The 26,769-nt window shown below is 40.0% G+C and overlaps 1 protein-coding gene across 6 annotated transcripts in view; it reads left to right on the plus strand.

Moving 5' to 3' along the window:
- Positions 1–26,769, plus strand: part of Aopep (aminopeptidase O (putative)) — a 304,665-nt gene that overhangs the window by 15,648 nt on the left and 262,248 nt on the right. For all 6 annotated transcript variants that reach the window (XM_076837045.1, XM_076837048.1, XM_076837047.1 and 3 more), the window contains exon 2: positions 20,083–21,015. In XM_076837045.1, coding sequence (XP_076693160.1) covers positions 20,219–21,015 — 797 coding nt within the window. In that variant the 5' untranslated portion in view covers positions 20,083–20,218. The remainder of the gene's footprint in view (positions 1–20,082; positions 21,016–26,769) is intronic.

The following is a 26,769-nucleotide window of genomic DNA, read 5'->3' on the forward strand; positions in this document are numbered from 1 at the left end:
AGTTTAATAGGTGAAGTACTATTTGCTATTTTGTAATTTCATGTAGTTAAGTTTTATTAAATCAGGATTAAAATATCCCTTCCATTTGATGTAATGTGTAAGGTTTTGTCAGTTCCTAAAATGTAGGACCTGCAGTGTGGTGTAGCTTGCCTGGCTAATAAGCAGCAGAGTGGTGCTGTTTGAGAGTGGTGGGGGACTCTGGTGCTGGTGGGGTCAGGTCAGTGTGTGCACCTGGGCAGTTCTGACCTGTCAGTGTTGTGCCCTGTCTGCTTCGGCTTATGGTTTGGGATCCAATTACTTCTCTGTACTTTAAATGACTGATTTTGATCTAGTCTTGGATTGGGCTTTCGGCAGCAGAGTATGGTGTGAGAGTCCTGGGTCTGGAGCGACACTTCATGGATTCAAATTTCTCTCCTAATGACTGTATGTGCTTGGACAGGTATCTCAACTTCCCTGGGCCCAAATTTACTCATCTGTAAAATGGAGCTTAGAGTATCCAAGTCATTGGTAGAAGGGTTAGGTGCAAGGATATACTCAGTGTCCTAGACTGTTTCATATTAGATGTTAGATGCAGTTCTGGTTTGTTAATACTGGTGTATAAAGGTCAAGTGCCTTTCCGGAGGTCTCTGAACAGGCAGAAGGAGTTTCAAATTCACTGAACTCCTGAAGGGGAAGGACCGGTCTACCTGGTCTCCCGAAGGGTTGTAGATTCATGTTACCTTCTCAGGATCTTACATCTCTGGAAGTTTTGTATGAATGGGATTCTTTGGCCCTCCATCATCTGGACCTGTTCCTGCTTTGTTCCCCCAGCCCCTGAAATGTGAGATGCCCTTGTGGTGGGTGTTGTGTACGATTTTTTCAGAGGAGCTTGGCTGAATGTGTAGATATTCTGTTGGGACAGTAGGATGTCAGGGAAAATTTGCACCACTTGTGCTATAGGAGAAAGTTATAGCACCGAGAGAGATGTTGAAGAGAACAAGAAGAAAATACTTGAAATGGATGAGATGACAAACTGAACTGTAGCTGAATTCCTCTGAGTATTGTATGCATTTAGTTTCATATGATTGAGGAACCCATTCAAAAAGTGTCTGGTAGCCATTCATTCCTGCTGGTCAGCTCTGTCTAGGAGGGGCGTCAAGAACCCGCAGCCACTCCTTATCAAGACTGTTTCTCCCCCCAGGTCTGCATCCTCATGTCTTCTTCCTTGCTGGGCTCATCCTCTTTTTCTCTACTCATCCAGCCTTCTCTTGGAATTCTGTTTTCCCCAAGACTGGCTGCAGAGTCCCCACATTTTTCTTAACGTCTGCTTTTCCTTGCTGTCCCAGTGGTTGTCTTTAGACTTTCTTGGTTAAGCTTTCACTGTTGAGCCTTGCAGGAGAATGTAAAAGTAGGCTAACAAAGGCAGATTTGGAAGGTTTCCTTCATCCTGTCCAATTCCCAGCTAACATAGCAGCTACTAAAGTTGTCACTGGAAGGCAAGAGCACCAGGCTCACCAAACGCACTCTGTTTAGCAGGGCTTGCCTCTGCCCTCCTGGAAGTCCTTTGTCCCACTGGTGGAGATTGATGGAATCAGAAAGTCACAAGAGTCCTCCCCATCGTGAGTGTGTGGTTTGTGTTGCCAGAGACCTCTAGGTAGGATGATGCTCTTCTTTAAGTACACTTTGAATTCATTTTAATCAGGTATGGCGAGCCGGTGAACACAGACAAGCTCCTGTGAAAGAGGTTTACTGTTTAGAGTTCCCAAGAGGAGGGGGCAGGCTTGCCACACAGGCCACACACAGGGAGCACCAGGGCTGGGCAGAGGCAGGAGAGGGAGGGAAAGCGTAGGCAGGCAGCAGCTCTTGTGGCTTCTGTGAGAAAGGCCAGGCTAGGCAGGGTAAGCACTGTAAGGTTGGCTACTTACAATAATTCTGGAGGGCTCTGGGCAATAGGGGCAGTTTCTACTTATGTGACACCTGGCTCTGGGGTGATTTAGGGGCTAGGAAACATTGGTTTGGTGTGTGAGAGTTAGACAGGGAGGTGGCTGGGGGTGTGGACTGTGGATTGTTTGGTTTGTATTTGAAAAGTGTGTTTTTTGGCAAATTGTTTGCTAGCCCTGGGACAGGACAGTCTCTTCAGGATCAGCAGTGCCCAAGATGTCAAAGCTTCAGAAAATAAAATATGTGACTAATATATGCCTTTTCCAAGAGAACTGTGCTTATTACAGAAGTGATTGTGTGGGTACCATGTTTTTCAGTGAGGGCTTCCAGCACCCCTGAAGTCTAGTTTAGTAGGTAGGGTCTGCATGTCTCCAGCAGTGACCAGCCATGCAGGACACAAGATCATGTGCCAGCAAGATTGGCCAAGGATAATGGAAGTTCAGGGAAAGGACAGAGGAGCATGTCAGGAAGCAGCAGAGGGCAGCGGTTAAGAAGGGAGCCTCTGGGGGCAGACTTTGGGGTTCACTTCCGGCTTTGTCAATTACTGGCCCTATAACCTTGAGCAGGCTATATAATCCCTTGGTTTTAGTTTTTTCATCTGTGAAACAAGCTTAATAACACTAATAGTTGTAGAGCCCATGTCATGATGTTATTGTGACGGCTATGTGAGTTCGTGAGTCAGAGTGCTTGGTACATTGTAAGCATTCAGTATCAGCTGGTGTTAGCTGGCCATTTTGGCAATGTTGATTGTCCTAATCCGTTAACATCCGAGTCTTTCCATCTTCTAATGTTGCCTTCAATTTCTTTGATCATTGTTTTATAATTTTTATTGTTGCGGTCTTTCCTTTCTATGGTTAGGTTTATTCCTAGATTTTTGTTTTTGTTTTTTTAAAGGTATTATGATTAGGATTGTTCTCTTGATTTCTTTCTGAGCAAGTTCATTATTATTCTATAGGAAAGCTACTGATTTTTCTATGTTAATATTATATCTTTCTACTTTGCTGAATTTGTTTATCAGTTCCCTTTCATCTTTGATATCTGTTCTAATATTCCCTTTCATCATCTAAATTACCCTTTCAATATGTTTAGGATTTTGTAGGTACAGAGGTAAATCATCTGAAATGGGTGATTTGACTTCTTTCTTTTCTATTTGTTTCCCTTTTATTTTTTTTCTTGCATGATTTTTCTGGCTAAAATTTTGAGTGTTATATTGAATAAGAGTGGTGAGAGTAGACATCCTTGTCCCATTCTTGATTTTAAAGAAATAATTTCAGTTTTTCCCCATTTAGTATGATGTTAGGAATGGATTTGTGTTATAGCCTTTATTATGTATGATCCTCTGTAACCTTATAGAGGGATTTTTTTTTTTTAAGTCATGAAGGGAAGTTGAATTTTTCTGAAGGCTTTTTCTGCCTACAGAGATGATCATGTGATTTTTACATTCTTGATTCTATATATGTGATATATTGCATTAATTGACTTGTGTATGTTGAACCTGCTTTGCATCCCTGGAATGATGCTCATAGTGTATGATCTTTTTAACATGACAATGAGTTCAGTTTTACTGGGTATTTTTGCTTCTGTGTTCATCAACAATATTGGTCTATAGTTTTTCTTGTAGTCATGTCTTTTTCAGGTTTTGGTAACAGGGTAATGTTGGCTTTGTAGAATTGGAACAGGTATTTCTCTTTATATTTGATGGAATAGTCTGAGAAGCATTAATATTAGTTCTTCTTTAAATGTTTGGTAAAATGCAGCTGTGAACCTGCGTTGTCATTTTGCCTTTACTTTGTTGGGAGACGTTTTGTTGTTGCTTCAGTCTTATTGCTTGATATTGATCAATATAGTTTTTTTTGAAATATTCAATTTTGGTACATCATGTGTGTCTGGAAATTTCTCCATTTTTTTCCCTAGATTTTTCGATTTGTTGGTGTATAATTTTTCAAAATTCCCTAATGATCCTCTGAACAGTGGTATCTGATTTAATATCCCCTTTCATCTCTAATTTTATTTATTTGGATCTTTTATGTCTTTCTTTTGGTTAGTTTAGCTAAGGGTTTTCAAAGATTTGGCTCTTTGTTTCATTGATACTTTGTATTGTATTGTCAGGAAATATATTCCTGACATTTTTAAAAAATTATTTCTTTCCTTTTACTGTTTTGTTAGGCTTTTTCTTGGTCTTGAGATGTGTCAATAGATTATTTGAGATTTCTCTGTTTTTCTACTATGGGGAAGTATAGCTACAAATGTTCTTCTTAAAACTGCTATCACTGTGTCACACAGGTTCTGGTAGTCTATGTTTCCATTTTCATTTAATTCTATGAATTTTGCCCCTACCCCAATTTCTTGAATGACTCATTGCTTTTTCAAAAGTGTATTGTTCAATCTCCATGTTTGTGTAATTTATGCAATTTCTCTTGCTGTTGATTTCTGGTATCATTCCATTATGGCCTGAAATAAAACGCAAGAAATTATTTCAGGCTTTTTTTTTTTTTTTTTTTGTATTCGCTAATATTTGCATCAGGGCCTAAAATATGGATTGCTTTGAAGGAAGTTCCCTGTATTAATGAAAAGATGGTATTCTGTTAACTGTTAACTATCTTCAGATAGCTGTTCATGTTAAATTCACTTGATCTTTAGTGTAATATAACTCTGATATTTCTTTGCTGATCTTTTGTCAGGAAGATCAATTTGTTGGCAAAAGTGAGGTATTGATATCACTCACTGTTAATGTATTGGGGCTTATCATTTCCTTTATGTCCTGTAGTATTTGTTTTATGAAAGTGAGTGCTCTGAAGCTCTTTGCATATATATGTATATTTATAATGGTTATATCTTCTTGATGAATTGTCCCATTTATCAAAATGTACCCTCTTTGTCTCTTCTGATTGATATTGGCCTGAAATTTATTTTGTTAGATATTAGTATAGCTATTCCTGCTTGCTTTTAGATTCCATTTGTTTAGAATAGCGCTGACCTTCATTTCACTTTCAGTCTGTATGTCTTTTCCAATGAGATGAGTTTCCTGCAGAAGGCAAACAGTTGGGTCTTCTTTATTAAGGTCTTGACATGCATCATTCCATGCTCTCCTTGTATTGAATGCTTATGCTGAAAAATCTGCTGTTATTCTGATGACCTTTACCTTTATATGCGATTGGGTACTTTTCTTTCAGCTTTTCATATTCTTTCTTTGTTTTGTCCTTTTGGCATTTGGGATATAAATGCCTCCAGTACCTGGATGTCCATTTCATTCCTAAGATTAGGAAAATTTTTCAATGAATAGGTTTTCTATGCCATTAGTCTATAGTTTGACTCCCTCTTCTTATCCTAATATTCAAATGTTTGGTCTTTTAATGTTATCTCTGAGATCTTGTATGTTCTGTTCATGGTTTCTTATTTTTTTCTTTTTTATTGTCTGAATGTATCAGTTCATCCATCTTTTCTTCAAGTCATGATGATATTCCTTCTTCTGCTTGGTCTAGTTTATTGGTGAGGATTTCAACTGAGTTGTTTGACTTATTGATCTTTTCATTTCCAAGATTTCTATTTTTCTTTTTCAGAATCTCTCTTTATTGAATTTCCCTTTTATATCCTGCATTGTCTTCCTTAATTCATTCCACTTTTTATTGGGATCTTTTAAAATTAATTGATCATTTAAATATTTTTTTGAATGCTTAGACATTTCATCCACTTTGATATCTTTGGTCACAGATACCAGGGAGTCACAAATATTTGGAGGAGTCAGGTTGCCTTGTTTTTTCATGTTTCTTGTGTTTCTTTGCTGAGATTTCTGCATCTGTTGGGCCGGATCTCTTCACTTCTGTGTGAGGGCCTTCTCTGATGATGTATACCAGAATATTGATTTGTTGTGTAGTGTCGAGTTTAATTCCAAGTTGACTTCATGTTGTTTCCCTGTGGCTTCTTAGGGTGCAGTAGGTGGACCTTAACTCTGCATGTTGTGTTGGAACCTGAGGAACTCTGTAGAGCCAGTGTGAGGGCCCTCTGATAGTTAATCTAGGTGTGCTGTAGGCAGTGGAGTATATGAAGTGTGCCTACTGGGTAACCTCCAGACTTACTGCCATAGGTTTTATGAAAGTGTGTGAAAGCAGCCTGAGTTAAGGCCTCTTGTGGGTGGAGTGATCTCAATAGTCATGTTGTTTCTCTCTGTTTTTGCTAAGCCGGGTGAATATCCAGTGTATGTCTTCAAGTGCCCTAGTCTGCACCTTCTTGGGGCCTGGTCATCAGCTAGAGGCTTTTGTTACCCCTATTCTTTTAGTTGCAGCATCTACTGAAGTTTGAACAAGACTAGGTTGTGGATGGAATAAGGTACAAGTTCTCTCATCTGAACTGGTGGGGGGGGGAGCTCAGCATCAAGCCCCCCCACCCAACCTGGTCAAAGTACTGGGCTCAATCGCTAGAACTACTTTGAGAGGAAGAAATAACTATGAGTCACAGCAACTTAAAAGTCAGCCAGAACCAGGCGCACTGTTGACATCCCAGCTCCTGGAAGGTGGAGGCGAAGCAGGGAGTCCCTGTCTCAAAATAAGAAATTAAAAGGGAGGGGCGTGGAGCTTAGTGGTAGAATGCCTCCATGTTAGTCCCAGTATTTCAACAGAAAAAAAAAAATGCAAATCAGAAATAGAGATACAATAAAAACCTTTTAAAAACAACAACTAGGGCTGGGGTTGTGGTTCAGAGGTAGAGCACCTGCCTAGCATGTGTGAGGCACTGGGTTCGATCCTCAGCACCTCATAAAGTAAAATGAAGACATTGTGTCTGCCTATAACTAAAAAATAAATATTTTAAAAAAGAAATCTATTAATAAAGAACATAGATTAAAAATTAAATGTTAATGAAAGTAAAATTAATGATACATTTCAAAAGGGAGAAGGCAAGAAGAGAATGAAAAAAAAGGGAAATAAAGATGAAAGAAGAAAAACATCAAGAATTAAAAAATATGTAAAATTAGGTGAAAGTATGAAAAAATAACAAGGGAAAACAAAATAAACAACACAGAATAAAGCAAGCAAAAGCAGTCAACAATTCCCTGGGCCCCAGGTATGTGAAAGGGAGCGATGCCTTTCAGACCTCAGATTTTGGAACCTGTCAGCCAGGCAGGCCGAGCCCACCCACCTTACGCACCAGCAGGGGCTTCATGCAGTGATGGTGGCAGGTCTGTGCCCCCTGGAGGCCTCTGCATGTGCATGGGTGGACGGGATGTGGCAACAGTAGGAGGCCCTGCCGGCCCCTCTGCCCCATGAAGCCTGTGGATGGTCGGATTGCGCTCCTGGACCTCCAGTCGTGCATGGGCCGAGCTACTAAGCCTGGCATGTACCCTGAAGGCCTCTGAGCAGCTGAAGGAAGGACTCTGTCCTGCCGTCTGTGCTGGAGGGGAGCTGAGAGACCCCAGCCCGCCTGGCCGCTGTGCTGTGGGGGGCCGCCTTGGAGAGAATCCACACTCAGAGCTGGCCTCGCCCACCAGTGTTGCATGGCAGCACCTTCTGCTTCCCTGGACTGGCGACCTGGTGTCCCACCCAGAGAGTTTTCAGCAGCTTTGTGTCACAACCAGTTCCTTAGGCCCAAACTGTCTGTTGTGTGGGTGTCTGAGAAGAGAAGAATCTGTTGGGTCTTGGAGATGTAAAGTCCTGGGGCTTTTTAATCTCTCCAGCAGTAAGCCCAGACCAGGGGACCCTTCTTGTCTCCATCTGAATATGCTGGGAAGCACTGAGAAATGCCAACCCACTGCAGATGCCAAGGCTCCTGTCTGCTTACGTTGTATTTACCTGGTGCTGGATTCAGGACTTGCTGAGGGTGCTAGGACTTGCTCACCTACAGCCTGGGTAAAGGGTACTTCTCCAGCAGGCTACCAAAGTTCTTAACATTGGGTGCTTGTTCCCCTATTTCTAATAACCAGTATTTCTGGGTTGTTACCTGCTCAGACTATGATTGTACTCCAGAGTTTACCTATGACACCCCTCCCCCATGCAGCCATACCTTGTTGCCGTGGTTTAACCTAGTGCAGAAGCAGGGGAGAGCTGAGTGCCTCTAATCCACCATCTTCCTCATCTCTCAATGCACTAAAACAAACAAACAAACAACAACAACTGACAAATCAAGTTTTTTTGTCCCTGGATGATGGATGGGGAGTTGGCTGTATATGCATTGAATAAAATGACAAGAAATGATAAAGGAATCATCTACAAAGTTAGTCTTGATGGGGGAAATGTACCTGTAACAGGCCATGCCAAGATTTGCTTTGCTGTGTTCTATGGACATATTTTTAACAATTTTAATGCAGAAGGATTATTTTTTAGTTTAAAACATAAGCATTTCCAGCATAGATGTCCATTAACAGATGAATGGGTAAAGAAAATATGGTATATATACACAGTGGAGTTTTATTCAGCCATAAAGAAAAATGAATATGTCATTTGCAGGAAAATGAGTGGAACTTGAGATCATTATGTTAAGCAAAATGAGCCAGCCTCAGAAGGTCATATGCTTTCTCTCATATGGGGAAGATAAAGAGGAAGAAGGGAAAAAAAGGAGGAGGTCAGGGATTTCATGCAAATCAAAGGGATATCAGTCAAGGAAAGGGACCAGAGGGTGGGAGGTGGAGAGGGAGGGGGAAAATGTTGGGGAGTGATATTGGCCAAATTATATTGTTATATTGTGTGCATACATGAATATATAATGAAAAATCCCATCATTGTGTAGGATTATAAGGTACTAGAATAAAATGTGGAAAGAGGAAAAAAATAGGTATTTCATGTGAAATTTTTAATTGATAGTGCCAGGAAACAATCAATGTTGATTAAGACACATCTCCTAAGGAGGAATCAGGCATTGAAGTTCAGTAGGTGCATGACCTGAAGTTCAGCCCCTTGATTGGTCAGCTTCTGTCGGTGGGTATAACTTCTTTGAAAATGGAGTTGAAATTTCACTTAACTGAAATGAGTTCTCCCAGGAATCCTTTTCTGAACAGTCTGTTGTAATTTAGTCTAAGTGGCACTCTTTAGTGAACTGAAACATGCTTTACTTTGCAAGCAAGTAGCAATCAGAAGAATAAATTCTTTTTCTTTGAAATAGAGAAATCACTTCCAATCTGATCTTTGCATTCCCATGCCTGCTGATAATGTGAGCATGAACATATTAAGCATGAAAGAGGAATGGCATGTGTGCTCAGTTGTGATCAGGAGCGCTAGAGAACACACAAGCTAACACCAAGGTAGGTGCAGTCCGTCCTGTCACATCATGCTTACACAGAGTTCAGAGAAGGCTGATACTGGTGTGATTTCCCGTGTTCTCAGGCTAGATCTCTCCCCACCCTAGTCTAGTTATCATGTGTAAATCAAGCTGCAGTTGACAGGGATTTGCTTTCTTTATCCTGGAAAAGGTCTTTGAGTCAGACTCTGCTTTGGCCTCACTGTGTTGATCTTCATCACAAGCACTTTTATAATTCCCACATTTTTTTCCTTCTTTTCATACACATATCTCAATAGGGTCTTTCATTACATGACTACAAATTGTATGCTTCGTGAAAGCAGTAAATTTAAAGAAAGATTATTTAAAATCTGAGGCCAGAGAGCATGGTTTCTCTTACTTACAATTTGGCTTAAAGATTGGTATTTAAGTTGGTATCATTCCACATGTGGTAATCCTGCAAAGTGCTACAAATTTTTATTTATAGTTAAGGGAATAAACCCAAATCCACTTTTCATTATGTTGTCTTGCATTATTTGCTCAGTGATAAATGACATTGAGGTGTGGATGCGAGTTTTGCAATGAAAAGACCCTATTGTAGCCTATGGGGCTGGGGCTGGGGTCCAGTCAACATCACATTTTTAGAGGGATTTAAATTCAGAATGTCCTGGTCCTTGCAATTTAAACATATAGCTTTATGGTGTTTTAACACTGTATTTTTACTCAAAGTAAAATAAAATAAAAAGGAATGAACAAAGAGGGAAAACTTAAGGTTGTAATGTTAGAAACCAAATAAAATGACTGAAGGCATATCCTAAACTCAAAGATTAAAATTGTACCAGAGATAATAGCAATCCTTTGAGTGGCCTGTTTCTGCTATTTAGAAATGACTTCAGCGTTGAAAATATATTAACTGTTGGATGCCAGAGAACCAAATTAGAGAGATCTGAAGACAGACTGAAAGAAAAATTCTGAGGGGCAGGGAAGTTGAATGGCTGCCTCAGCCTTTGAGGAAAAAGTAGTTCCATGTCATGTCAGTTTATCCAAACCAGTGTTCAGGAGAGTTTTTGAGGAAGGAAAGAGGTGGATATTTTGGAGGGTGGATTAGTCTTAGATTATATTTGTTTTGTTTTGAAATAGAAACATAATAAATAAGAGTTCTGAATCAAGTAGTTCAGTCTCCACTCATCAGAAGTTTGGATAATTAAATCAGGAATCTGCTAAAATGCCATTTTGCTAAAATGAGGGATCTTCTAAAAAGTTAATAATTAAGTAAGATTTTAGGGGTAATATATCTGAAGCAAATGTACCCTCCTCTCCCATTCATTCAGAACTGAAAAGAAAATCATCCCACAATTTTTTGGGTCCTTCATCATTTCTGATGAGAAGCCAGATGTCACTCTGACAGGAAGACAACTTTCAAATGTGCTGTTGTTCCACGTATGTACTGTGTCATTTTATTGTGGCTGCTTTTAAGATTTTTTTTTTTTTATCTTTGGTTTTCAGCAGTTTGATAATGGCGGATATAGATATGATTTCCTTTGTATTTATCCTGCTTGAGCTTGCTCAGATTCTTGAGTCTTCAAATTTATAACTTGCCAAATTTGGAGAATTTCAGCTATTTTAAAAATAATCTGTATCTTTTGGGATACTTTCAGAGGTTGCAGAGTTAGTATAGGGAGTTCCTACACACTCATCGCCCGGCTTCCCCCAAGATTCACATATTATGTAATTAAGATGTACTTGTTAAACTACAAAAGTAATGATGGTACAATGCTATGAACTACAGTTTTTCTACTGATGTCCTCCTCTTTTTTTTTTTTTTTTTCTTCCTGTTTTAGAATCCCATCTAGGATACCATATTGCATTTTATCATCGTATCTCCATTCTGTAAGTCTTTCAGACTTCACTTACTATTCACAGCCCTGACATTGTTGATGGGTGCTGAGCAGATGTTTTTCAGAATGTCCTTCAGTGTGAACTTGTCTGATATTTTCTCAGGTTTACATTGATTTAGGGACTATTATAGAGGCAAGATGCCTTTCTCACTGCATCATATCTGGGGTAATGATAGCAATATGACTTATTTTTGGTGCTGTTAAGCTTGATAATTTGGTTAAGTTTGTGTGTGCCAGATTTCTGAACTATAAAATGAGTATTTTTTTCTATTCCCTATTTGTTGGAATCAAATCATTAAATCCAGCCAATACTCAAGGGGAGGAAGATTAATCCCTACCTCTTAGAAGAAGTAACATCTACATGTATTATTTGAAATTTTTCCATAAGAAGATATATCTCCCAATTTACTATACGATTATTTGTTTAATCACAATAGACTCATAGACATGTGTCTTATTCTTTGGGTTCTAACCCAGAACTACCATTATTTGTTCGCTTGCCTAGGCCAAACTAGTCATTAGCAGCTTTTCAGGCTGGTGCCTGTGGCCTTTCGAGGTGCCCTGTTCTTCCCCACTCTTTGCCTCTGTGATGCTCTAGGCTCTTCTTGTATTTTGCCTGCCCTAGTCCTATGGTTGGCCATTTTTCCAAGGGGGCCTGTTTCCTTTATTGGAAAATGGTATTTAGAAATCAAGACTTGGTGCTGGTTGTGTTCACTGCTGCTTCTTGCTTTTTTTTTTTTTTTTTTTTTTATTGGTATACTTTGCTACCTCATTCTTTTTGAACTGTTCTTTTTGAACTCTAGTTACATTCACATTAAATTTTTTGATTTTGTTCCAAAAATACCTGGGGTGCTTCATTCCTTTCAACATTTTTTTTTCTGGTTTTCATACTGAATAATTTCTGTATAACTATTTTCAAGTTCAGTTGCTCTTTCTTCTGTGATCTCTAGTCTACTATTGAAAACTACCAGTGAATTTTTAAATTTCATATATGTATATTATATATTTAGTTTTCAGTGGACACAGCATCTTTATTTTTATTTTTATGTGGTGTTGAGGATCGAACCCAGCACCCGGCACATGCCAGACAAGCGCGCTACCGCTTAAGCCACATCCCCAGCCCAAATTTCATATATATTATTCTTCAATTGAGAATTTATTTTGCTTTTTTATTTTTAGTAATTCTGTTTCTCTTTTAAGTTTTCTTTTAGTTCATTTTATCATAGCGTTTATGTCCTTAATTTATAATAGTAATCACTGCTTTAAAATCCTTGTTTGCTTACTCAACTCAAGTTGGTCTTCATTGATTGCTTTTTCTTTGAGTATGGTTTATATTTTCTTGTTTCCTTTTATGCTTAATATTAGGATTGTGATCCATACTAGTAGAAACTCTGGGTTCTGTTCCTCGTAGGAACATAATGTTTTGCAGGTGATCAACTTTAATGAATTTGGACTTCTAGTAGTGCCTCCTCTATAGTGGGAAGCGATCAGAATCCCAGTTTAATTGGGTTTAATTGGACTGTTTGGCTATCTCATACATGCATAGCTTGGGGGTCAAAAAGAGATACCAAAATACAGTACAGTAATGTATTCAAAGTGCTAGGTAAAAAATAACTCTACACTTAGTTAAGTAATCACTTAATAGTGAGAATTTAATGAAAGCATTGCAAACATGCAAGTGTTGGAAGAATTCACTCTTGTTGCTTCTGAAAGAAATGCTAAAGTGAAGAGGAAATTGAGGCATATGGTATTTTCCAAACATGACAATAGCAATATCTCCCATCTCCCATGCTTTTCTACTCTGTGACTTACCACTTGCCCATCAAAAGGGGAGTCTCTTCCCCTCTCCTTGAATCTTCATTGCCTCATGATAGATTGTAGTGGAATTGATAACCACATTGACTTTCAAGGCCAGGCAAGAAGAGGCCATGCAGCTTTCAACTGTTGTTTTAGGGATGCTTCCTCTGGGGGATGCCAGCTTCTATATCAGATGTCCAACTATTCTGAGTTCCCCATATTGGAGAGGCTTTGTGTAGCCAATCTGGTCATCAGAGTCTCTGGATAAGCCTGTCATCTCATTGATTACTGGGGAGTGACACGGATGAATCCCCAAGCTATAGAAGAGTGGTGCCAGCTGAGTGTTGCCAGAATAGAACAAAATGGTTTCAGTTTAAAGCCACAAGTTAATTTGTTATGCAGCAACTGGAACAACACCGACCCAGAAGGAAGGAGTGGACGTGTGACCCAGTTGTAAGGAAGCTGATGAACATATTTGTAAATACATACAAATAAGTTATACTTGTAAATATTGGCTTTTTCTTGGAGGGGGGTTACCGGGGATTGAACTCAGGGGCACTCGACCACTGAGCCATATCCCCAGCCCTATTTTGCATTTTATTTAAAGACAGGATCTGAGTTGGTTAGCACCTCGATTTTGCTGAGGCTGGCTTTGAACTCGAGATCATCCTGCCTCAGCCTCCTGAGCTACTGGGATTATAGGCATGCACCACTGCGCACAGCTTAAAATATTGGCTTTTAAAAAATGCTGGATGGGGCTTCTTAAAAATAATGTGATACTAAGACATTAGCAACAGGAATATAGAAGTTGGTGTGGAGTAAGGAAGAAGAAAAACTGTTGATTAGTCTTTCTAAGGTGCTTATATTTTTTTGGAAGGCTTTTAGAGATTTACTTTAAGTAGGTATGTTAAAGAAAATAAATAGATTTTATAACTAACACTAGAAGGTAAAACAGGTGTGCATAAAAATTTCAACAAAAATCAGAAAAGTAAAACCTTAAGAAAGAAGCAAAGAAAATCATGTAAATAGAAAACACAAAATAAGCTAGACATGGTGGCCCATGCCTGTGATCTCAGCTACTCAGGATGCTGAGGTAGGAGGATTGCAAGATTGAGGCCATCCTGAGCAACTTAGCGAGACCCTTTCTCAAAAAAAAAAAAAAAAAAAAAAAAAAAAAAGGTTAAGATGAGTGTCATTATAACTGTAATTGTGATAAATGTAGACAAATGAGTTTCAGTCAATAAATGTGATACTTAAGTTAAAAATACAGCTAGTGCTGGGGATGTGGCTCGCCTGGCACACAGGGGTGCTGGGTTCGATCCTCAGCACCACATAAAAATAAAATAAAGATGTTGTGCCCACCGAAAAACTAAAAAATAAATATTAAAAAAATTTTTTTTCTCTCTCTCTTAAAAACAAAATCCAGCCAGATGTTATCTTTAAAAGGTAGTCTAGGCAAAACAACCCAGAAGGTTAAAAATAAAGGGATAGAAAAGATGTACCGTGGGGGGGGGGGGCCTGAAAGAAAGTAGGCATGACAACAATAATATCAGATAAAATGGAATTTTTACGTCTTTTACCCACAGAAGTTGCATATGTGAACTGGGAGATGTGTACAAGGATGTTCAATGCAGCATTGTTTAATAATAATGAAAAATTTAAGAGAAATACCTTATCAATAGGTAAATAATAATATTGATAGATGGTAGAATATTCACATGGGACACTAAACAGCAGTTAAAGAAACAAACTATGTCTGTATGCATCAACATGGGTTTATTTCAGTACTATTGACTAAGTTGCATAATAATGTCAATGTGATGTTTCTAAACCCAAAACAACAAATTTGGACTAAATTTCCTTTTAATCCTGAAGTTATTTTACTGAAATTATTTGATCACAGCAATGAGCTGTGTTCCTGTGACTATATGCAGGTGAATTTCTGAGGAACTGTGCCCAGAAACAGTATATTTCAGCAAGTAAACTGGTTATGTCCAAGAGTATTTGATGTGTCCTAAAGAATGCACACACTTGATATAGAGAAAGCTGTCACCTCTGATCAAATAAATAGTCTGTAGAATAAAATATTTAGTAATTACTCAAAGTGTGTTCAATGCTATAGAATAAGCGTATATGCAAAAATTTCTCTTCCCCAAGTTGCTTAGGAGAAAAAAGACGTAGAATAAAATGGTATAGGTGTATCCTGAGAAGAAGAAAGGAGTGATCTGGTGGAAGGTGTTTGTTATATAGTAAATTTCTACCAGACTGTAGAAATGACACAGCCAGATGTGTTACATAAGAGATGTCTTCAGATGTCAATTTCATGGCTATTTATTGAGACCTACTGTGTACAGAGTACTCTGCTTAGCATGGTTGTGAACACAAAATTGAATTGGGGGGGGCAAGGAGTTCCTGGATCGCTGAAGGGTGGGGCAGCTCTGAATTGAGGCAGATGAGTTAAGGGCCAGGAGGATGACATACGTTGCTTCGTAAGCTGGAAGCGAGGGAAATTGTTTCTTAGAATGATTGGGATGTTTTCACAGAGGCTGCTTCAGTTTGGGGGCTTTCTTTTCTGAGCCATAGCTCTGTTTATTATTTGATCCTCCCCCAACCCGTTAAGAAAAATGTTGCTGTACATTAATCCTTTCAAAGCATTTTAATGGTGTTGCTGAGACAATCATGTAAGCCTTTAAAAGACACACCACATAGCACACTTGTTTTAGAGGCTGTGGTGGTTAGCCACTGGAACACTAACCATTGGTTTTGATAAAGGGGGGAGGGATTTTATATGTTATAACTTATGACAGAGAATGGAAAAATACTTCAGTGAGACAAGCTGGCATTTTAAATTGGAGCACAATAATAGCCAAAAGTGCTGAAGTCAACGGACTGCTTAGAAATATGGTTACCATTTGCTGAGAGAGGCCTTTCAAGGTGGCCACAGACATGTGTTTGCAACCACAGTCAGTTCAGTTTTGCCCTAAATGTGGGACTGTGACCCTGATTGACGCCAGTGAGAGCTATGTACTTCCAGAGATAGGGGATTTAGGTTTCCAGAAATCCAAGACAAGTAGGAAATAGGTGAATAAGCCACATAATATACAAACCATAATGTAGGTTGGAAACCAGGCAGCAGTGACTGCTCTTCAAGTCTTCTGGGGCTGGATTAAAAAAATCCTTCTTTTCCTCCCAAAGTTGAATTATTCATGAGAAAAATTGATTACTAGTCTGCACAAATTGAAGAAAACAAAGAAGGTAGAATGCGAACATGCAAGAGTATCTGTTTTGTAGTTCACAGAAGAATGCCTCTTGAAATCTAGAAGATGAAAATTCTAATGAAGAGCATCAGCTAGAGGGAAGAGTTCTATTCCTCACAAACAGAAAGAGATGGGGTGACCTTGGGCACAGCGCTTTCCTTCTCTGGACTTCTTTGTTTTAAGTTGTAGAGGAGAGCTGCATGAGTGAGCCTGAAAATTTGTCCATCTCCAAAGTTTAATGATATAAAGACTAGTTAAAATGGAAAGCAGAGGGATGGAAATGTAGTTCAGTGGTAGAACACTTGTCTAGCAAGTGTGTGATCCTGAGTTTGATCCTCACTGTCTCAAAATGTATAGATGAATAAATAAGCAAGCTACAGTGCCAAATGTAGCCTTTGTTTTTAAAGATGGTAACCTGAAGGCTGGGGGTGTAGTTCAATGGTAGAACTCTTCTTGCCTAGCAAGTAGGAGTTCAATCCCCAGTACCCGCCCCCACCCCCCCGCCAAAAAAAAAAAAAAAAAAAAAAAGGTTGGTCTTTGAATAGGATGGAATGGTGGAGAGAGAAAAATGTTAGCAAGAGAAAAAAAAATCAAATAAAACAAGATTGTCAAGATTGTCAATTTGTAAGTTTAGTAAGTGGAAGGTGATGGTGTTGGGGGAATGGTTCTTTCCTGTTTCGGTCATTTCCTTCCTTGTTGAGGGAGTTCAATTAGAGTGACACTCCTGGTTTTGTGTCTTTATTTCACAAGGTGGCTTAATTTAATAAACTTGGGCATGTTCTGATCATCTCCTCCCCCTTGATTTTTAGGTAGCAATCCTTTCCACAGAGAACTGTTCTCCTGTACAATTTCAGCCCTTAAGTCTTACTTGGGGCAGTGGGGGGCGGTGATCTTTCCTCTCCTTGGAGCTCTGACCTGACCTAGATTGTCTGAAACCACCTGGGAACAGGGGATGCAATTTCCTGGTATCTTTGGGTCTTGCAGTAAGCCATATTCTCCAGTTTAGCTTTCATCAGTAGTGATGGTGATATTTTGGTCTCCCATCACTACTGATGCCATATCTTTACTATATTTCTTGGTATGTTTGGAATTTGGTGGGAAGGAAGAGTGTTGTTTATTTGGCTCTCTCAAGACTCCAAAATTGGGTTCAGAGGGCAGAATTGGCTTGATGCAGAAGGGATGCTGTTCCCTCCAAATTAGGAGAAGGCAGTAGTTATGAACTAGTTATGGAGATGCTTTGAGGTATGATGAAGTTTCAGAGATCATCTCAGTAAAGATCAAATAATTACCTGAGAACCACTCAGCAAGCATGGAGCTGGAAAATGAGCAGAAGGAAAGATTCAGAATGGCCACAGTGAAGCACGTAGCCAAGAATCTGCTAAGAGGACCAAAGAATTGCCAGTCAGGGTAACAAGGGCTGAATTGTTTAAAATATACTCCAGAGCTGGGCATGATGGTGTGTGCCTGCAGTCCTAGCTACTGCAGACACTGAGACAGGAGGATCACTGGAGCCCAGGAGTTTGGGGCCAGCCTGGGCAACTTAGCAAGACTCTTTCTCTCATAAATCAAAACAAAACAAAAACAAAAACCACACCACATAGCACACTTATTTTAGAGGCAGCAGTGGTTAGCCACTGGATAATGACAGGTTTTGGTCACAGTGGGTTTGATAACAGCCTGGAAAGGATAGGCTTTAAGACAGCGTCATAGCATTGTTCTCTGCACCCAAGCACAAAAGCAGCAAACATTGTTCTGTAAAATATATTTTATTCTTAAAGTATATAAACTTTCAGAAATAAATGAAGGAATCTATTAGGGTTAGACAATGAATAATTACATCTATATTGGTATCAGTGCTAACCTAGTTTTCTTCAAATGTGATAAGTTTAGACAACCACTAAGGTTATGTGTGTGTATTTTCAGGCTTTTTAAAAAATATATGTTTAAAAAAAAAAACTAGTCAACAGCTGTATATTAGCATTCCAAATACCAGCAGGATGAAGTTTGAACATCATTGTTTCTCATTGCATGGATATACTCAATGGCTTTTTTAGAGGTTGTTATTAATTAATGGCAATTCAATCACTTTCGTTCAGAAAACAATATACCCTAGCTTATCCCCTGTGCCTGTTGACCCTTCTAGCACTAAGAGAAGTACCAGTTTTTTTCCAAAAATAAACTTCAAACTGTCCTTGTTTTGTGCGGGCGGGATCTGGGGGTTGCACTTAGGGGCACTCGACCACTGAGCCACATCAGCTCAATTTTGTATTCTATTTAGAGACAAGGTCTCACTGAGTTGCTTAACACCTTGCTGTTGCTGAGGGTGGCTTTGAACTTGCAATCCTCCTGCTTCAGCCTCTCCAGCCGCTGGGATTACAGACATGGGCCACTGCACCTGGCTCAAACTGTTCTTTACTTCCCTGACTTCTCTGTACTCCTTTTGCGTTTGACATCATTACCGCATGCAGTTTGGTAGAGGAGCCGGTGGGGTCAGTGAAGGATTCTGAGAGGCGGTTGCACTTGAACCAGGGTGTGGAAGGAGAACAGGATTTGGCAGATGGGATCCAGGAGTGCTTCAGGTGCTTCTCAGTGCCAAGGTCTGGCAGGGCTGGAGTTACTTTAGGGATCGGAGTCTTAAGCAGGCCCTTTGGTTGGAGAACAGGGTGCAAAGGGAGTGTCATCCCCATAACTGGAGAAGTAGCTTCAGTTAGATCATATCAAGCCACGGGAGGCTCCATTTTTTTAAAGTTAAGTGAGATTTTAGTGAGGAAATGTCTTTGTGAGAGGTAAAACCTAAAAATTCAAGAGGGTTGTTTGCTGAAAGGAGATTCTAGAAGGAAGGGAAATAAAAAGATTTAGTAGAGAGGCAGATAAAGTCAGAAGGGAAGTGAGGAGGAGTTAAAACAGAAGGGGGAGCACTGCGATTTGCTTGAAAGGTCAATGCAAGTAGTGTTGTTTTGTAGTTCACAGAAGAATGCCTCTTGATATTTAGAAATATAAAAATTGTTTTAAATATATCTACTCTGTCAGAATTTTCTTTTCTCTTGCCATTTGATTTTCATTTTTGGTAAAAGAACAAAAAAAGAACAGCTTACGCTAAAAGAAATTAGGTACACATCAGGGACTGAATAATTTCAAATAATTTCTCTTTCAGCTGCATTGCTATTATATAATAAGAATACATTTTGATTCAGAACTTTTATGAAGAACTTGTACACTTTATTGCAACATCTGTTTCTGTGTTTTAATTTCTCTCCTTCCTTTTATAGGTATTTGCATACTGTTTTTTTCAAATGAGAAGACCTTTTGTTTGCCACAAAAAGGCTATTATCCAGAATGTTAATGGGTTTTCAGCTATTAAGATGTAATGATATACCTTGAGTATTTAACTATAAATTTGAAAAATCTCCATGAACAATCTCAAAGGAATACTTAGAATGCACTCCTGGTAAATTGGCTCATTTTCCCGTAATTTACTGGAAGTGCTGATATGAGAACAGTCCTAATGTGAAAAGTACATTAATCCCTGGAGTTACATTGTATGTATTAAATTATTACTCTCAAAGAATAAAATGTATGAGTCCATTTAGCCCTCATTCACACTTGTTACTTAGAATCACAGTAGAGAAACAATTACTTATCTTTTGATGCACAAAATTAGAAATGATACATTTAATATCTTCTAAAACAAGAAGCACAGTGATGATCAGTTATGATTTTGCATAACAATTGCTCTTTTTCAAAACAGGGATTTTTTAGTGAGGAACACAATTCTTTCAGCTTTGTGGAGGCCCATTTCATTCCATTGGTAATTGAAATATTTTTAGAAACCCATAGCGCAGCTTCTTTCATGTCAGTCAAAAAGCTTAGTGTGCCTTCTAGCCATGAGTACCTGCCACGCTGGGGGATTGTTAGGGATGGTAGTCAACTCGCAGGAGCAGCGGTTTGCAGAAGCGTTTAGGATCTTATTTGGAATTTTACCTTATTGTGTTTTTCTTCTTTGCCAGGAGACTGAAAGTTGTGGAAGCATGACTTGTGGCATAGATGTTTTTTGAGGAAGCAGCCATTTATGATTCTGGAAGATTAAGGCAAGAGAGGAAACTCCATCTGAGATTTTAACCAACCTTTCAAACAGACTACACCATGGACACGAAGCTGGACCCTTCCAGAGATGATCTGCCTCTTATGGCCAACACCAGCCACATGCTTGTGAAGCACTATGTGCTGAATTTAGACGTGAACTTTGAAAGTCAGACCATTGAGGGCACCATAGTGCTTTTCTTTGAGGATGGAAACCAAGTCAAGAAACAAACTAGTTCCACCAAGGAAACCTGCCAATTGGAGTCAAGTGAAGCCTGCACATTTAGGACACCTGAGCCCTGCCATATTCCTGCAACAAATGCAAGGACCGTCTCATCCAAATTGGGATATAATGATTTTGCAATCTGTGATAAAGGTGAAAAAGATACTTTTGATAAAGATGGTAACCATGACAACCAGGAACAGGCTTCTGGTATCTCTAGCTCAGAGTACTGCTGTGACACAAGGAACCATGGGAGAGAGGATTTTTTGCTGGTTTTGGACTGCTGCGATTTGTCTGTGTTAAAGGTTGAGGAGGTGGATGTTGCTGCTGTGCCAGGTATTGAAAAATTTACAAGGTCTTCCAAGCTCTCGGTTATTTCTGAGGAGCTGAGGAATGAGGTTGTTGGTGAACTTGTGACTCTGCCTGCGGATCATTGGAGGGAGCAGCTGGATTATTATGCTCGCTGTGGCCAGGCTCCTGGCTGTGGGGAACTGTTCTTTGACACTGATACTTGGAGCTTACAGATCAGGAAGCCAGGGGCTCTGACGGCTTCTGAGTTCCCTCATGCCATCAGGATATGGTACAAGACCAAACCTGAGGGGCGGTCAGTTGCTTGGACCTCAGACCAGAGTGGCAGGTAGGTTATCTGAGCACTCCACAGTTGCAGTAATCTCACACACTTCAGGGGTGCTCTCAGACAAGGGACCAGTTCTGTGGAGATGCTCTCGCTTCTTCTGTGACATTACCCAGGTAGCTGCGAATCCTAGACACACAGAAAAGCAAGTAAATTCTCAGATAAACTGAACTCTTAATAGGATTACCTCCTATAAGTCAGGATGAAAAGATTACTTTATTAAGCTCTGGCATTTTGGAGTAAGACGATTGAAAGGCAAGCTTAATGATGAGACTCTGAGCCTACCTCCTGGTTGAGATCACTGTGACTCTCAGTGGAGTCGATGGGAATGAGTCTCCGAGCAAGTATTTTTTCAAAATTCCTTCCCAGTGCCCCTAAGAGAATATAGATGGCTGTGAAATTGGGTCGGTGCAAAGCTGGGCAAAGTGCTGTCCAATAAAACCAGCTCTGCTTTGTGACTTTCATACTGTACCTCTCCTTGGGCAGCCGTGCCTCCCTGGACTCTGTCAGTTGTCCTTTGATGTGAGCCCCCAAAGAATTTGAAAGATCTGTTTCTGAGGAGTGAAATAGTCTGTCCTGCTGAGGCAGGGTTCTGCCTCTCTGGCGCCGTTCCTGGTATTTGGCACAAGGAAGCTCCCTATTCTTTAGTGCAGGGAAAGGCTTGATGCGGCTTCCTTTTCCAGGGGAGGCATTTAGGCAGCCATTTGTTCTTTTCTTATGGTTCTTTCTCCAATATCCTCTAAATTTTAGAATTAAGAATGTCTAAATCAAACTTAGATTCCTCATTATTTTACCTATTTTTTTTTTTTTTTTTGCTAATGTACTGCCAATCATTGCAGAGCTTGGGAGGAGGGATGCCGAGTTTGAGAGCCGCCTTTACAGTTTTGGGAGCAGGGCTCTCCTGCAATTGTTTACATCGCTCCTCAGCTTCCCCCCAGCTCTCTCATACTTCTTAGATTTTTTTTTTAAGTATAACTTTGACTTTGAGCTATAATTATCCCATTCTTTGCCTCTAATCTTACCTCCTGCTCTGGTCCCTAGCCCTCTGAGAATGAGTTCACTTCCTGTCTCGTTTCTGCTAGTCAGAGACAGCCTTTGGGAAATTGCAGAGTTAAGACAAACTTACATCAGTACCAATCATAGTGATTGATTTATGGAATAAGTTATTGGATTTTCTTTGGAGACCAGGAGGAAAAGAAAAGAAGTAGGTGTTCAGATTTGTTTGAAATTATTAAAATTGTGATTTTCAGTAAGATTTAAGTACATACATCTTTGAATATTTAACTAGGAAATTGTAGTTTTTACATTCACAGATATTTTTGAGAAAAACATTAGAGAAATCGCAACTGAGGGACATTTGACTCGGTATCTGATCGTATTCTTCAACACTATCAAGAGCAGCTTGAACAAGCAAAGTCTAAGAACTTGTCAGTTGGGAGGAGCCTGAGGAGAAGTGATGATCAGAAGTGCTGAGTGTCCTGAGATGGCAAAGGGCAGACAGGGAAGACGGAGGAGGTCTGAATGCAGCATGCACTCCAGTCACCAGTCATGTCCGCTCTTGTGGCAACTAAGATACTAATGACAGGAGAAACTGGGTATTATCTTAAAAAAACATCTAACGCTGTTCCAAAACAAAGTTTATTTAAAAAAAAAAAAAAACCCTCAGATTTAGAAAAGTCACCATCTTTCTCCCCAGAGACCCCCTTTGTAAGATCTGTCCTCCCACTTTTATCATTAAGTGCAGCGTTCTCTGGAGAAAAATCAGTATGTTTAAAATTATAAAAGAGCAGTTATCCTCTAAGTAATTATCAATAATTTTTCTTCCCCATTATTATTCTAGTTCTAAAATGAAGTACCTGGAAGTAGTGCACTCCGTCTGCCTGTCTTGGTCTAGCTACTTTGCAGTTGTGCCAACTCTTGAACCTTAAGGTCCCTTCTTGCCTCTGTCCTCAGATCCTGAACTGTAGGTGACATTTGCGTGATTGGCAGAGGAAACCTGGATAACAATCTGCTACAACACACTTCTTGGAAAAGGTGTTTACTTTTATGTGCTCTGTGGACTTGTGTGTCCTTTAAAAATATTGTGAAGAAAGCAAGAACAGGGTCAGGAGTATGTAAAGGTGTTCTTGCAGAGCTAGAAAGGAACAGGACTTAATATCTTTTTTATTCTAATTCCTAAATACACCCAAGAAAATATTTTTAAAATGAAAATTACTGAGTTCATGTGTTTTCTTCATTTTCGTTGCATTTCTTACATTTTCCCCATTTCACTAAATAAAATGGTATTTATTTTTAATTATTTTAAATACCTTTATTTTATTTATTTATTCTTATGTGGTGCTGAAGATCAAACCCAGTACCTCACACATGCTAGGCAAGCGCTCTGCCACTGAGCTCAACTGCAGACCCTAAAATGGTATTTAAAACCAAAGCCTTCTTTCCATAACCCACTCCCTGTCCCCTTAGGATCTTGAGGGTGGTTGGGAAAGCGCCTCATAGTCTAGTAGGTCTGGGCTTAGCTGATAACATCAGTGAATGAGGGTCAAATAAAAGGGAATTGGGCTCAATCTAGGAAATCTATAAGGAAAAGTACAATTATTTGAATTGCCTTGCAGGATAAGAAAACTAACTGGGGAAGCACATTATAAAGTAAAAGTAATATTAAAATTTAAACTTTTCTAAAGCACCGTGGTATTCTTGATTTAGACTAGGCCAGCCAGGATGAAGTTGGCAAAATACGACTTTTTTCTTTGTTATATTTATTGCTTAGCCATTGGAACAAGGAAGCAGTACACTTTTGTAGTATTTTTAGTTTGACATCAAAAACAGATGTTAAACATGCCCCCTCCCCCACACACTGTGAATTAACTTCATTTTTTTGTATCTCACTGTAAAGGAAAGTTTTAGAATTAAAAGAATGAGCAGAAGAGGCTTCCAAAGAGATTTCAGGTATAAAGGAAATGTTTCTACAATTAGTGCCTTTTTTTTTTCTTGCATCAAGAAACCAATACAAAATTCATGAGACCTAAAGTGGAAATACAGGTTAATTCTGTGATATTATCATATAATTGCAAAGAAGGAGTCAGTAATTCCAAACTTGAAAATGTTTGAAAGGGCTCATGTTTTGGCCTCCTTCTCCCATGTCCTCTACGTATGGCTGCATAGCCCAGAATCCTGGGCCCTAAGGAGAAAAGATGGCAAGGGATTGTCTTAGCTAAACAGAGTGCCCCAACATCAAACGGGCAGTCGAACAGCAGATGATGATAACAGGCAGCGGCATGCATGACCAGGAGTGGAGGGCGCTGAAGAGAGCTGGGAGGTGAGAGCGTAGCTCAGGACTTGAGACAAGTCACTTTTCATCTCAGAGCCTACTTTCCTGGAATGTAAAATGAGACGGTTCCAGGAAAGGATCTCCAAATGTTTTCTGCGTATATGATCCTATGAGAGCTACTGTAGATGCAAAGCTGGATTCCTGCTGATGAAGGGGCTTCCAGGTGACAAATACAGTCTTTGCCTTTATAGGCAGCTTGCCTGTCTTGTACTCTAAACACCTCCATAAAGAAGTGGTTGAATTCTGGCTTAGAGCCACTCCAGTCCTGTCCATATCAAAGTCGCGTCCTCTGTGGACCTGCTGTAGAGCCAGTATGATGGGTGAATTCTGATTTTTGTATTTGTGCCATGAAGTAGAAAGATAATAAGGAAAGGGTGTGGGTATCGGGGGTGGAGAGAGAAAGTGTGTGTCATAGTTGACTTGTCCTATCCCAGTATTTTTGGCTTCTTGGTTTTTGTGGCATAAAAAAGCAAGAAGTTTTTACTTACCTCCAGTGGAGACTGTAACCTAGTTTGAATCAGAACATGGGGTTGTAAAAAAGATTGGGCACAAATAGAACAAATTGAAAAAGACTGGAGAAGGCCTGAGACTTCGTAATCCTGGGAAGCTTTTAAAAGATTTTGACTGATTTGCCCTGTATGTGGCTCCTGGCCAGGCCCCAGAGACCAGGCCTCACTTTTGGAAGGATTCCATCAAGCCCCACAACACACATGGACCCTGCAGGCTCATCACCCCCTACTGCTTCTCCCAGCAGCCTGTCCCCAATACTTGAACTGTGATCACCAGCCTCTGAAAAGGGGTGCCTCGATGGAAAGTAGTAGAACTTAACAACTGTTTTGAACTTTTCTCCTGACTGCAAAAAGTCAAATGCACATAGCTGTCAACTGAAAAGAAAGAAAATAATGTGCTTCGAATGAATCCCCTACAGGCTCCTTTCTAGCAGGGTTCTTAGGATCGCTTACCTTGGAGGCACAGTCAGTGTGGCTGGGTTTCCTTTGGCCACTAGGTGTACATAGGCATTTAACAACAAGCTGAAGCAATTGTTACTGTATCGGTTCTTTCAGGTTAGAAGTTCTTTAATGGCAGCAAGCCATGGACCTGCCTCTCCAGCCATCTTACCATGTTTCCCTCTTCTTTATGATTTCCACTGTCCTTATTCCCAGCTGCAGTGAACCTAGGCTGCCCAGGGGGTCTCCCTCATGGGTGGATTTCCCAGGGCATGTGAGATGAGCCCTACTGAGAGAGCATTTTCCTTTGCGTGCTAGAAGGAGTTATTCGGTCTGGAAATAATGACGTTAGAAGCATCAGAGAATTCCAGGCTGGCGCCTGCACATCTCTCCCACAAGCCTTTTAGCAACAGAGCCGAGGTGCAAGGCTGTGCATGTTGAATAAACACAGCTGCATTTATTTCAATGATTACACATTCAGATACTGCGCAGCCTGTTTATAAATGCACATTGATTTTCCTCCCCTCTGGGTGAGGGGCCAGGGAAGCAGGGAATCAGCTTGCATATGCAGTGGGTCTCATTTGAATGTGTGCATGATGGAAGCCATCTTTCCTCTGGAGTCACTAAATAGGATGTATAATCGCGTGACTCTGTGAAGACCCCATGTTTACCTATCCTCTGTCTGCTGGCAGTTGCCCCAAATTCCGCCAGGATTTATCCACAGGATGAAGCTTTCATCTCTGTTAAAAGAGAGTTACCTAACTTTAAATTGTTTTCAGTATTTGCACTATGACGTGAGACATGCAGAAGGATACCAGGCTGTAAAAGATCAAAGGCTTTTGGTTATAAAGAATCTAAGCCCTGGCACTTGGTTTGGGCATGTTGGGAAGGGAGGAGGGAGCCTGTAGCTGAGAAGGAGGGAAAGGCCTGGGAAGGAGGAGGCTGGGATCACAAAGAGACTGCCTTTTCAAGAAGCCAGTGCCTAGGGCCTCCCTCTATCTGTGAAAACATTCCAACAAAAAGCAATTGAGTCTTACTTTAGACAGGGGTGTGTTTGTGGGTGTGGCTTTTAAGACTGGTGGCTGGATCTACAGTTTCAGAGCTATAGCTCTGGATACCAAGTGGGAAGCCAGAAAGAAAACACTTTGACTTTTAACAGAAACGGACTCTAGCAGTGTAAAGGGTAGGATAGGAAAAGAGAATTGTGAGGATGAGGAGATGTTGGAGGCAGTGCTTCCTTAGGGCCCGACGAGGTCACTAACCCCTTGACGGGAGAGTTTAGTTACCCAGGCAACAAAATGGCTGAAAGAACCTTCACGAGAATGACAGAAGAAATCTGGACAAAATTCTAGAACAAAATGTTCTGAACTAGATTGCGAGAGGGGACATAATTTAAAATTGGGAAGGGAAGAACGTGGGCAGCATGTGGGTTTTCAATCTACACTATGAAAGGATCCCCCCATCCTTGCTGGCACATGA

Source organism: Callospermophilus lateralis, chromosome 17 (assembly GCF_048772815.1).
Source record: "Callospermophilus lateralis isolate mCalLat2 chromosome 17, mCalLat2.hap1, whole genome shotgun sequence".
In the NCBI taxonomy this organism is placed as follows: Eukaryota; Metazoa; Chordata; class Mammalia; order Rodentia; family Sciuridae; genus Callospermophilus; species Callospermophilus lateralis.